Consider the following 13,906-nt stretch of genomic DNA (forward strand, 5'->3'; position numbering starts at 1 on the left):
GCATCTACATAGGTATGCTATATGCTGTGATAATTTATGTGAAGTGTCTACGATTCTTTTAATACACATGGTATATCTTTGCACCTGCAAGATGATCATTCAACTTACACCAACAAAAGCTAATAAAAATTATGGAGAAATCAAATACTATCATAAAGGTAGGTGTCTAACTCTGTTCATCCATCCGGAGTTGTAAAAAGAAACACAAATTATGTTTTTTCTTTTCTTTAAATAAAACAAAGAAACAAGTAACCACAAGTCACAACACAATGTTATTAGGGTGGGTTTCCCTCAACTTGAAAACACTTCCGCGACAGAGCTCAAATGCTATCGTGTCCGACACATAAAATGTTGTCTAATCGTTGAAGGTTGTTTCAGCTCCAATAACTTCACTACCGCTCACAATTCCTGCAGCTAAATATACTTGAATAAGAATTGATGAAAGCTAATCCAAGTCTTCGATGGAGATATGGGATGAACCTAATTTAGAAAAATAAGTATCAAAATCTTTCTCTCCGCTACTCCAGAATCAGATGACGAAAAAGAACCACCTCTGTTAGATAGGACACAATTTTTTTTGCAAATTGAGGGCGTTAGGCTCTCATCGTCATTTCTCCGCAATCTTGTTTTTGTTTAAAGTTTCAAGGCTGTAGTCGTTCCGTTTAGGGTTGGTTTTGTCCGAAAATACAATTTCATCCATTGCTTCTCAATGTCTGCCTCGGCGAGTATCGAGCTTTGCTTGTGTACTTCCACGCCTCATCTTTTAGCTTAGATTTCTCGTTAATATTAAATACTTCATCCATTGCTTCTCTATGTCTGCCTCGGCGAGTATCGAGCTTTGCTTGTGTACTTCCACGCCTCATCTTTTAGCTTAGATTTCTCGTTAATATTAAATACTGTATCCTGTAGAAGTAATAATTTAACGAATCGACCAAGAAAAAGAAAACATTTCCGACTCGGTAAATGCAACACTTAAACTAATAAACAGTTGCAGAAGAAGACACACTCACTTGATGTTATAATCTTTCATATGGGTCAAATGCACAATAATTACAACATAAATTTATCAATCTTGCTACACGAAAATATCATTACCATCAGGATATTTTATAAGTTTTGTTAAGTATGTATCAACTTTTTTGCAACAACTTTTGATTCAACTCGTTTGAAGAAAATGATTGTTCCTACCAAGCAATTAAAAGGATTTGTACCTATGAAGAAGAAAAATGATGAACACTCACCTCCGTTGCAAGAAAAATGGAAGCCCTAGGTGGTGATGAAGAGAGAGTGAGAGAGAGAAAGTCGAATGAAACCTTCGATCTGTTCAAACCCGAGGTGCTGTTCTCTGATGAAGAGAGGAAGCCGTGCCCTAACTGAGATGAGAGAAAGTGAGTGAAACCTTTGATCTGATCAAATGCTATTGTCCAACCATAAGTGATGAAGCCGAGTGAAGATGAAACCCTGAGTGAAGAAGTTGGGTGAAGGTGAAACCCTAACTCCTCGAGAGGAAATGTAGAGTGAAATTTTGAGATGAAATGGGATTAATTTGATGTTTTTATGCAAAGCCCTTTATTGTAATTAAGGTAAACTTAAGGGACCAGAAATGAAACTCGCCTAGTTCCATTTCCTGTTGAAAACACGTCAGATGCTATGCCCGGTTGGACTGCCAGCTCGGCCAGCCGGGATTCAGGCCGGGATTCAGCCGGGCATAGCATCATTTTTGTTTAGAGATAGAAAGAGAGAGATTAGAGTGAATTTGGGCAGTCAAAAGAAGGAACTCACGTGACTAAGAGAGAGAGAGAGAGAGAGAGGGGAACAAACAGTCTTTAAGGGATCTGTCTTCTCGGATCACGAGGCACTCTATCTCTCTCTCTCTATCTATGTCTGTTGGATTGATTCTGTATGTCCGTTTATCCGTATCTCTGTTTCTACTCCCCCCAAGGGAAAAGGAGGAGAAAGAATATACTTAAATTTTTGGAGACGTAATCCATTTTGCTTACTAATTCTTAGTAATACTTAAATTTGAACTTACTCTTAGCTACACAATGGGTCCACAAATTCATGAGGACTTTTTTTTTTTTTGTTGAACTAATTCATGAGGACTAGCTCTTCAAAAAAAAAATTCATGAGGACTATAGTGCATTTTTACATTCTAATGTTTTGGGTGAGTAACCTTCTTTGAGCATCAAATCCATTTGTTAAGAGACAAATTGCAACTCCGTTATCTATCAACATTTCTTACTCTAGTAACATCTGCTTCGAAAATTTAGGAGTCACGTGATCGATAATATATGTACTTGATGAGGGTAAAAATAATAATGTATTAGTCTAAAATGACGTGCTAGTTTCTATAGTCCCCGAGGCTTATGAGTGTCTTTAGCACAACATTACCGCAGTTATAGACCTAATCTTTCCATACGATCGTATACTAAAGTCATTTGATGGTTTGAGTAGTGATGGATATTATAATATGTAATCATATTCTATGGAAAATGATAAAGAAAAATACCTTAGCTATGAGCTAATTTATTTGCATAATTTTCGACAAGTCTTATATTGGTCACAGATTTTTAAGCTTAGAATTGATAATGTAGGAAAGAAAAAGAGTGAGATAGTATTTTGTTCATGATTGTAGCTAGGAAAGAAAACACAAGTAAACTTAGATGGTGTTAGTCGGCTGGTCAATGGTAATGATATGAAGCAAAGGCAGCATGGAATATTATTATTTATTGATAATGTAAAGAGAGAGAGAGAGAGAGAGAGAGAGAGAGAGAGAGAGAAATGTTTAGTATATAGTATAGTAATAATAGGAGCTTGGCCCCTGGCATTGTTGGTAAGGAAGATGAAGAGATTTTTGATCGAGAAAAGCAAAAGAGAAAAGAAAAACAACAGCTAAGCCGCGATGACCAAAACGAAAAAGGAAAGAATTAAATCTAAGTAGTAATAAGTAATCATCAAACTCCTTCTACTTATTCTTCCTCTTACAACAAGTCCAGTCAAAGATTTTGTTCAAGTAGAGAAAAAGTAAAGTATAATTAGGGGACCCCTCAATCCCATCATCAGATATATCCCACATCCATCATCAACAAGATTCAAATTTCGAATATTACTTATAATTCCATATTCTTATATTCTTGAGATTTGTGAACTTCTTATTCGACAAACTAGATGCGACGACTACCCCTTTTCAAAAGATACTTTCACTTTATCTCTCTCTCTCTCTCTCTCTCTATATATATAGATTATCACCAACGACAAATTTAGAATTGATTAATTCTATTTTGCCCCACCTTAAACTTATGAAATGGTCCTAAAAAAATGGACTAGTTGTTATTTTCGTCTCTAGTTTTGTAAACAACCTCAACATCGGTGGTTAGATAGAGTGAGACGCTCTTCTAAGAGGTTAAGCATCTTTTTCTAGTAAGACCTTTTAAAATTGTGAGTCCAATAAGTACCAAAGCAGACAATAATACCTGTAGTAAGGTTGATCTGCGTCATCTCATACCATGTTATTAACACGATTTGCTCTACTGACACATAAGAGATTATATTGAAAGAAAAGGTAGAAATAGGAAAGAACACAATGACAGTTGATTTGAATAACATAATTACAGTTACGAAAGTCTAATTATAGCGCTAGACAAATTAGGGTCAAATTTTCGAGTTGGTTATAATTGGGGCCCAATTAGAATTACACCACTTCCTTGAAGAGTAAAACTCTTGGGTTTGCTCATCTCTTCTAGACTATACACACAAGATTTCATTGTGGATTCTATGCTATCCATAAAATAGGCATACTATATTTTCTAAATTCTGTAATCATATTGTCTTATGGGTTTACAAGATTTAGTGATTGATTCTCTAATCAACACCAAATCACGTGCATCATTTAAACTTATCATTAATTCATGTTGCATGCATGCATTGAAATTGCTTAATTGGCAATGAGATGATATTTTCGAGTTTAAAAAAAGTTAATCCAACCTGTTCCTTACCCACTTATTGATTGTTTTCGACCCGACAATTAATTTCTTACATGTTCGAGATTGATTCCATATTTTTATAAAATTATAGAAGTAATGAACAATTAGATAGTTTCATATTATCAAGAAAGAATTTGATCTTCTTTCATTATTAGTACATGTTTTTTTGAAAACATCACATTCTTGAATACATTTCTTAAAAGTAACAAAAAGACATAACTTGATATGTGTTAAAGTTGTAGTAAGAATTATGGAATGAATAATGTACTATCTCTCTCTCTCTCTCTCTCTCTCTCTCTCTCTCTCTCTAAACTATAAAGTGATAGTTAATTTATTGGGTTCTACTCTCTATAGATCTTATAACCTGTTTTTCTTTTAATGTAAGACTAAAGTAAACATATTCTATGTTCTACTAACATATAAGAAAGAGAAAGTAGGAGAGAGAAAGTGAGGAACCTAATGAAGAAGCAAACACCAAACTCAAACATTTAATAAGAAGAAGAGTCCAATTCTTCTATACTTGGAAAGGTAGATAAGTTCTTGTCGACCATAAAGACATCTAAGGCTCACTATAAACCTCTTGATTGTCTCCTCTACAAGGGTCCATGTAGCCATAAAGCACACCCCTCTTGTTCTTTAAACTTACACCTATTTAATTCTTTTCTTTTTCTTTTTTTTTTCCTCCATCGGGATAAGGAAAATTTGGATATAGTAACAAACTTAGAGTTTAAGGTGATGTTTTACTTTTTTGTCTAAATCCCATTACTAGTACGAGTTTGACATAATCCTATCAAGTGTAGTCATTTAAGGATATCTAGTCTGAGTTAGTCGACTACTCGGAGAAGTTAAACGCACGGGTCAAACAACGAAAATGTATATTTTTAAATCAGTTCAAGTAACCAGTCAAACATGTGACATCTGCATTAGAATAAAAAGAAAAACATGATCTCAAACATTTTTTGGATGCCATTTTTTTAATGACAAAATGAATTATTCACCCATGAAATTACATTGGTTTGAGTTTGAAAATGGTATCTATTAATTGTAAGGAGTTTGTAAGAGAGAATTATGTCTTTTTCATTTAATTTTGCTCTTTTTCTTTAGACTGGTACGAAACCTGCCCCTTAAGACACGCATCCTAACTCCTAAGCTATAAGGATGGTACAAATAGGAGAGGCATCCCTTGAAATAGAGGCCCAACTAAGTTAAGACCAAACCTCTTTTTAGTACTTTTCCATGATTGTTTAGAATTCCCTCTTCACTTTTACTTTTGAATCTAATAGGACCCTCTAATTCCTTGATCATTCTTTTTACAACTTAGATGAATCTCTCCCAAAAAGCACAAAACATTAGGACTATCATGTACTTGAAACGCCAAATCGTTTTTGTGAGACATTATCTTAATTTGTCTGTCAACTATAACTTCTCCTAGCGCAAGGTGAGTCTCTTTATCTTTAATATTTTGTGTGTCAACTAGAACTTAAATTGTTCGTCAACGAGAACCTTTACAATTTCAACCTGTTCTGTTACGAAATTGCCATATTTTATAGGGAGATGCTAGAGTGCCCAGTTTTTTGGGCATTTTAATGCCCAGCTGATGTGGAATCACTAAAAGACGAGGTTTTTTCAAAGTTTGACTACGGTGGGGACCGCTTTTGTTTCTAAATGAGGAAATATGTCACTCTCTAAGTACCAATTTCTAAGGCACTCTATCATTTCCCTATTTTATAACGGACCAATTGTAATCTTTTTGATATTTGAAATGAATTGAACTTCAAAAAAAAAAAAAAAAAAGGATTATTATTCATTCATTGATAATGTATGAGTTAAAATGATAAAAGTTAAATAAATTAGATTTGATGAGATGAATAATGATTTGACAATTTCACTATCCGAGACACCATTGCAATATCACCAAGAAAATGGTAAAATTTATCTTTAGGTGCGAGATTGGGTACTTCTTCATCGGAGATGCTCTAAACCCATGCCACCAATCTTTTCTAGAAAAGAAAGAGAGAGAAGATTAATTGAAGATAAGAATGATAGAAGATTAGCCTATCTTCATCTTCACTTTATGAAACTTCTTATTTTTTAGGAGTTGTACAAGTAAGTAGTTACTCATGTAAAACTTGAATCTTGGGTGCGCCATATAATTTTAAGCTTCATTTGTGTGAGGTCCATAATAAAAGTGACAGACCAAAAATTAGCCCAACATTCTGGATATAAAGCCCAAGTACCTTCCATTGCCAATCTAGAATATCACACACAAACGCGCGCGCGCGTTCTTCCTCCATTTTGGTCCTAAACCAGAACTCACAAGAAATCGCACACACGCGCGCACACTCTCATAGTCAGCCTTTTTCTCTCTAACCGGTTCTCTGTCTCTCCCCTCACGGGCGACAACAACAATGATCGGGAATTCGTGATGGTTAATTAACACATGGTGGCCATAGTGCATGGTTAGGACAAACTAACCAGGAAAGAGACAAGATTGATTCGTGAGAACAAGTGAAAATCAATTGCCCAGATAGAGATCTGGTGTGTATAACACTTAACTTGGTCATTCTGAATAACCAAGTCAAATATTAGTGGTGCATGTAGCAAAAACTCAAAAGTGTGGCCAAAATTTCCCCAGTATTTTAATGTGACTAAATTATTCATGGCCGGTCAACATTTGGTTAACAGTGTTGACATAAATTCAAAAATTCTGGAAGACTTAAGTTCGATTTCCAGAAGAGGTGGGATCCATGGTTTAGTTCCACCACCACATCAACCACTACCACCAAAACTAGAGCCTATTCCTCTACACGCTTCAACCTCATAAAAAAAAATCCCGTTTCACCCTTGAGAATGGAGACCGCAAATGCAACTTATCAATTCAATATAGTTGTTATAATCCAAACCATACCATATTCCTTGTGGTGGTTGCATGTTTGATCCTGAGTAACTTTGTATAAATTGATTGTTGGATCATTTAAAACCTTGTTTTCTTTCCAAGGAAATGTTCTAATAGTGACTAAAAATCACCTTAAGTTAGTGTCATATTGATGAAAAGACAGTGAACCTCTTTCTCTTACAAATTTCCAAGTTAAAAAGGCTGGACCTTTGCAATTTAGTATATGTTCAAAATCATGCACCTCATATCCTATACTTTTTCCGGCCATTTTTTTCCGGGCATCTTATAATTTTTATTAAAACAAATCAAGCGTGCCTCGTAATAAAACTATCTGAATTTCACGTAAGGAAATTTTATATACGCCTACAATTTCTGCTAGCCACACTTACACCTCATTTAACTTAAACACCGTTGACGTGAGTATATATAACAACAATTGTGAGTGCATTTAAAAAATCCCTTTCACATAAACCATTTCGCAAAATTAATAGTGGTGCCTATATAATTTTCTTCAGCTAACTAGTTTAGATCCTTACAAATATTATGGGCCTTCATGGTTGTATTTTGCCCACTGTATGTCACAAATCACTAAGAATATGCTTTGTGGCTTTCGGCACAATAATCCAAAGAAAATCACCCATTCTTTCTTTAATTAATAAGGGGACCATAGGGCACACTCTCATTTATCTCAATATGTCTCATAGTCAAGTCCTAATCATCATTATAACTAGGGTATAACTACTATTACACTAACCTAACTCCGAACACGATCTCTCTTTTCTCATTTAGGTTAGGTCTCACATCATTTTTAACTCCTTCTAAATACTTATTAGTAAATTTTGTTACGTATACTTCTCAAAATTTGACAGATTATGAACATAGTAAAATATCAAAAACTTTCGTCAGTCTGATGTTAGATATTTTGTAAAATTTTTAGATAGACGATGATCAATTAATCGAACGGGTGAGATATAGTATATGTAAAGATATTGTTTTGTCTTCATTGTAATAGGACATAAGAGTTTTGGTTTCTTGAATGAGGACATGTTGGGATTAGTCCAGCCTTAGCCCTTAGGGTCATCTTATCTATCTCACTCATACTTTATAGCATATAAAAATCCACTAACATTGAACCACCAAATATTTTCTTACACAAAAAGAGAAGATGCTTTAATTATTTGAGATTCTTCATAGGTCATGTTATCATTCTCTTTTGTTTTGGAATTCAAAAGTGGGAAGCTATTAAGAATACAATATTTTAATTTCATGTCACGCTAAATCAATCCAATCTTAGCTAGAAACCATTTTAAGATATAAAAGTAAAAAAGATATATTAGAGGCCAACCGGGGCGACGAGCCGGGCAGAGTATCATCGTTGGTAAGAACAATAGAACATTTCAACGACATACAAATACAGTTGGAACTTGTTTGGTTCGGCTAATTTTAAGGGTTCGTGAATGGGACCAAGGGGGGGGGGGGGGGTCTGTCTAGAGAGGACCTCTTTAGGGAATAGAGTTCCAATTGATTTTTAAGTGTTCCCCACAACAAAACAGGCATTGTTGCTTTGTGTTTCTAAATGAAAATGGGTACTACAAGTTGAAGAAAGAAAACATGATAAGTAAATATTGAGAGGCACTAAAACTAATAAAAACCAGAATCCCCATATGGATTTCTGTCTGTCTAGTCATTCATGGCTTAGCCCCACTCTTTTATCTAACTATCCCAACACCACTACTTGCCCAAATCCGGCCTGCTTTTCAAGGCACATTTATACTATATGATTGGGCTGAACCCAACCCGCTCCAATCCTCCAACTTGCCCTCTCAATCTCGCGCGAAGGCGTAAATATACAGACACTTAAAATTTCTTATATATAATAACTTTTATGGTCACATAATTAGACTTCTCAAGTGAGACTTTGAGAGATATGCTACCCCGTTTAAGTGAAAAAGGTAGATAGCAGAAATACAATATATAGAACTTCAAAAGTGAATAAATAAACTCAAATAAATGGACATAGAGGTAATGAAGTTTTTGCTCATGAACCAGTAAATTAGAATGTATCAAGGATTTTGGATGATTTTTTCTTGAAATTGAGAAAATTTGTGAAATGAAATAATTTTGAATTATATTGCTTCAATGTCAAAAGAAATGATAGAATAAGAGGTTTGTTAGCTCTTGTCATTCTCAAACTTGGTATTATGAATTGGCTCAGGAGGAAATCATTTTCATACAACACTATTGCAACTAATTATGATGCAACTTGCATAAAAGATAAATGTCGACCAAACAATAGTACTTTTAAGCTTTAAGTATTTACTTAAAGCACCAATTCCTAAGGGTTATATATATATATAAGTTTTTGTACAAGAATCCTAAGTAGGTAGAAGACAAAGTGTGGTGCTCATGGAGTCTTTAAAAGAATTTGAAGCACTCTTTACTATTGAAGTGCTTTAAAGTCGTGAGATTTGAAGTGCTAAAGTGCACAATATCGCTAGAGACTATAAACGTTGGTGTCCACATTCTTAGAAGACGTTATCAGCACGATAGTTTCTAATATGATGTGATCTTGGGAAGATATGTTGTAAAACAATCTCACATTAGTAGGAGATGGAGTGTTGTGCCCCTTTTTATGTTCGAAGCACCCTTTTCTAGTGACGGGTCTTAAAATCATGAGGTCATATAGTGTCAAAGCAGACAATATTACTAGCAGCTCGAAAGACTGGTATGCACAAGTCTAAATGAATTTTGGATTTATGGCTAGTTATTTTTTTTATTTAAGTGATCATTAACACTAAGTTTGTCAAGTTCTCAACAAAAAAAAAAAAAAAAAAAAAACTAAGTTTGTCAAGTTTGTACTTCATGTATATATATGACGCCAATTTAAGGAATGTTGTATTTGATGGTATAATGACTTGGATAGTAAATGATGTAAAACTTATTTCTAAATTTACCATCTTGATCAATGAGAATTTACACTCAATGCATTTACAAAGTTACTGCATAATAAATGCAGTCAAAGAAGTTAGTATGTGGTCCAGTTGAAGTAAAACCAGGGACAACTTTTGAAATGTATTCGATCTAATTGGAAATCTCTGTTTTTTGTTTTTTCAGATGTTTCAAATTGCACATTGATTGGAGTTCTTTAGAAGGAGATGAGACATATTTGAAGTCTATAGACTTCGTTTATGTAGTCGTGTATATGTTAAGTGGATTCCGTTGAGTGTTATCTTAAGACCTTGAATCTCTTAGGGGGATTCTTTTTTAGTAGTGAGCCTATACCGTTCGTTTCTAAGTTGTATTATCTTATGTCTTCTCCAGTTTTTGACATCAAAAGAAACTTAATCGTTTTATATTTATCTTAGAATAATTGTTTTTGTATGACTCGTGATGTCTATTTAAATTTGATTTTACCAACAAAAGAAAGTCTCAGATTGTTCTTTTAAATACAAATTTGACTTGTCTGAAATGTCTGTTTTATATTGATTTCAGAATGATTATTTTTTCGGACTCGAGTCGTGATGTTTGTCTGAACTTAACTTTGAGTCTATTTGTTTGAGTCAAACATAAAAGAAACTTAATTAAAATACTTACTGTGTGAAATAAATTGGAGTGACTATATTGCACTCTTGACTAAAAAAATGAGATTTGGACGAATCGGTCTCAAACGATTTAGATCAAGATCCAAACAATAAGAAGAAATACAATCAAAGTATCAAAGTCTAAACAAACAAAAAAAGGGAAGAGAGAAAGGTAGGTTGGTTGTTTGTGTTTTTTTTTTTTGTTGTTGAAAGTTGTTTTTGCGGGCAAGATTAAATCAAAGCTAGTATATGTATATGACTAGTTAGAATGTTGAATACAGCAAGTCAATTAATAGAGTGGCTGGCCACACTAAAAAAAAGGTGTATCCTTTTGGAGGACCTCTCTCAGTCTCTCTCTCTCTCTCCACTTCCTCTCTCTGCTTTTTCTCTTTTAACTTCTCACATTTTCCATAGGTTGAAGCAACACTTCACAACCAAGTACCTACAGAAGCAAAGACAAAGACATAAAGATAGAGAGAGAATCCTTGTTCTAGCTACAACTACATTGGTTTACATATATAGAGAGATAGAAGCATAGATTGGAATCTTGTAGAGGCATCAATTGCAGTTGAGAAAAAAAAGTAATAAAGCCATTTCTTTTACTGAAATTAGAGTGGTGGTGCAGGAAGGTGCAGAAGGTGCACTACAGCCTTAAGTAGAGAGTTTTAGAGAGAGAGAGAGAGTTTTAGAGAGAGAGAGAGAGAGTTTTAGAGAGAGAGAGAGAGACCAAACAAAGACAAATGCTGTAACACTGTGGCTTAAGGACCACCCAACCACTTTATATCTCCCCACAAGCCCATTCCAATTCTTGGGTTAAGCTTAAAACATCCCCCAAACCCACCCACCCACCCACATAAAATCTCTTATCAACCATTAAATACCTCTTTCAACTCTTTGAAATCTTCCTCTTTTATATCTCTTAATTTTTGAGTGTTTGATGATCTAACTATTGGATGGGATGATTTTTCTAGCAAGAAGCAAAAAACAAAAAAAAAAACCAAGATTTGATTTAGTTTTTAATGTCAAGACATAAAAACAACAAAAGGGTCAAGTTTTGTGGTTGTGAGAGTGGAGAAGAACATGAACTTGTTGGTGGGTTTGCTCTTGATCCCTCATTTTAGGCCTTATTGATGGTTAGATGGTAGAAAACAACTAAACCCTTCTTCAACTCTCTCTCTCTCTCTCTCTCTCTCTCTCTCTCTCTATCTAACTTTCTCTCTCTAGCTACCATCTCATTCTAGTTTAATTTGCATTAATGGAAGTTTATGCACTTTTAGTTATATGGAATCACCTAATTGCTTGCTTTGTTTAAGGTATTATACTAATCTTTATTTCAACTTTAGATCTCCCTCTTTTGAGTTTTGATGTTGTTTTTTAATATTATCTTTCTAAACTAATCCTAAATACTTCTCAATTATTTGCTTACCTCTTGAGGGATAAAGGTTAAATTTTTGACAAATCGGTTGGTGGGTTTAGAACAACCAAGAGTCCAAACCTTCTTTTTTTTTTAATTAAAAAGTTAGTTTAGTTAGTTAATATTTTTGTTTTCTCCTTCTTATGTGATTATTTGATTAGATGGGTAATAAAGGTTGATTTTATGGGTTGATCATCAATCAAGAAGAAGATGGAGAAAGGGAGACCATAGTTGGAATTTTACTCCTTTAGGAAAAGAAAAAAGATTAGTGAAGTATTAAATGGAATTTAGAAGCCAAGACAAAAGAATAGGAGGGATTATGCCAAGTTCATCTTTAGATTACAACCATCCTTCAATTTCCAATAGAGAATTATCATCTAGTACTACTCCTACTCCTACTACTTCAGTACTTTTACCAACACAGAGTGGTGAAGGAGAAAGAAGAAGATTAGATGGAAATGGAGGTGCAACTTTAACTCCATCGCAAACCCTAGATCACCACTACCATAACCACCACTACCACCAAAATCATGGGCAGCAACCGGTTCGAGAACCAACTATCAACGTCCCAACGGACCCCGAACCAGTTCCAGTCTCAATTGCAGTTGTTGGTGGTTCATCTTCACCAGTTGCAGGTGATCCAACAACCCCAAGGACTACTACTACTGCATCTACTATTCGATATCGACAATGTCTTAAAAATCATGCAGCGAGCATCGGTGGGCATGTCGTAGATGGGTGTGGAGAATTCATGCCTAGTGGTGAAGAAGGAACTCAAGAAGCTTTAAAGTGCGCAGCTTGCGAATGTCACCGGAACTTCCACCGGAAAGAAGTTGACGGGGAACCTCAACCAAGTCCAAATTGTTATTACTACTACAATGAGAGAGGAAGTAGAGTTCCACCGCCACCAACATTACCACCACCACACATTCACCATCACCAAAAGTTTCATATGGGATTTCCACCAACTAGTCCTTCAACAATGCCAATTCAACCAATGGCAATGGCTTTTGGTGGCAACCGAGTTGGGGCGACTGACTCTTCGAGTGAGGAGCTTAATGTGTTTCCTCCTCCTAGTGGAATGGGTCAGGCTCATATACCAGCACCTCCTTCGTTTGGTTCATCGAAGAAGCGGTTTAGGACAAAATTCAGTCAAGAACAGAAAGAAAAGATGTTTGAATTTGCAGAGAAGATAGGGTGGAGGATACAAAAGCAAGATGAGACAGAATTACAACAATTTTGTGCAGAAGTGGGTGTTAAGAGACAAGTTCTTAAGGTTTGGATGCATAATAATAAGCATATATTGAAGAAGTAAAAGATGGATTATATCTTTTCTTAACTAGAGAGAGAAAGTTAGAGTCAGAGAGAGAAAGAGTTAGATGAGTATAGAGGATGAGTATAGAGGATGAGTGATGCCAAATCTTATGCCGTTTGTGTTGATTCGTAGTTCAATGGATCAAAATCATCGGAAGCACAGAATAACAGTCAGCCTCGTAAGATTTCCACCAGTCTGCCTATTTTTCTTGTTCCCTAACATTTTTCTCAGAGGATTTGAAGACTGAACTTGAAGAAAGAAGCTTTTCAGATTTCAACATCTTGATTCTTTTTTAGCTCCATCTTCAAGCTTTGTTGTTAATTAACATGACATTGTTGTTAGTTACTAAAATTAAATATTGAGTTCATATTGCGATTATCACTTCCTTCTCTTCTTACACTTAATAATATTTCCACCTACTAAAAGAAATGCTAAATGACATAGAACAAGAAAAACGATGCAGGTTCTGAAAATAAATCTTGTGTGGTTTGCCGCGATTCGCTGTCTATTGGATCAGAATCATCGAAAGAACGAATCACGCCAATCCATATAAGACTTATGCCTAGAGTTTGTCTGGTTTTTCTTGTTCTCTATCATTACTTAATATTTTCCTAATAGTAATTACCCTTTTGCTTAATTTGTATTCTATAATTTTGTACTAAGAGTTTAGATTTCTCTCTTCCATTCATTTAAATCTAAAGTGGACGGCCAGAATTT

At 34.8% G+C, this 13,906-nt stretch overlaps 1 protein-coding gene and 1 long non-coding RNA gene across 4 annotated transcripts; one reads left to right on the top strand and one right to left on the bottom strand.

Moving 5' to 3' along the window:
• Positions 1-129: 129 nt before the first annotated feature.
• Positions 130-1,725, bottom strand: LOC147541197 (uncharacterized). Its single transcript, XR_015223647.1, has 2 exons — positions 1,242-1,725; positions 130-903 (listed from the first exon to the last, which is right to left on the bottom strand). It is a non-coding gene; the product is annotated as an uncharacterized LOC147541197 (long non-coding RNA).
• A 9,003-nt stretch (positions 1,726-10,728) lies between these two features.
• HB33 (homeobox protein 33) lies at positions 10,729-13,570 on the top strand. Of its 3 annotated transcripts, XM_086637607.1 has the most exons (3): positions 10,886-11,115; positions 11,158-11,773; positions 12,036-13,570. In XM_086637607.1, exon 3 carries the CDS (start codon positions 12,155-12,157, stop codon positions 13,187-13,189), a length of 1,035 nt encoding a protein of 344 aa, XP_086493733.1. In that variant the 5' UTR covers positions 10,886-11,115; positions 11,158-11,773; positions 12,036-12,154; the 3' UTR covers positions 13,190-13,570. The 3 variants fall into 3 exon arrangements, with proteins under 3 accessions (XP_086493731.1, XP_086493732.1, XP_086493733.1); XM_086637605.1 differs by having other exon boundaries at positions 10,729-11,115; positions 11,158-13,570; XM_086637606.1 differs by having other exon boundaries at positions 10,873-11,142; positions 11,182-13,570.
• The last annotated feature ends 336 nt before the right edge of the window (positions 13,571-13,906 follow it).

The sequence above is a fragment of the Eschscholzia californica genome, unplaced genomic scaffold, assembly GCF_041429995.1.
Source record: "Eschscholzia californica isolate CP2 unplaced genomic scaffold, dmEscCali1.0.p SCAF_4, whole genome shotgun sequence".
Classification (NCBI taxonomy): Eukaryota; Viridiplantae; Streptophyta; class Magnoliopsida; order Ranunculales; family Papaveraceae; genus Eschscholzia; species Eschscholzia californica.

What these genes read in the sequence shown, in the direction of transcription:
- HB33 (XM_086637605.1), top strand. Translation starts at nt 12,155, where the DNA reads ATGGAATTTAGAAGCCAAGACAAAAGAATAGGAGGGATTATGCCAAGT.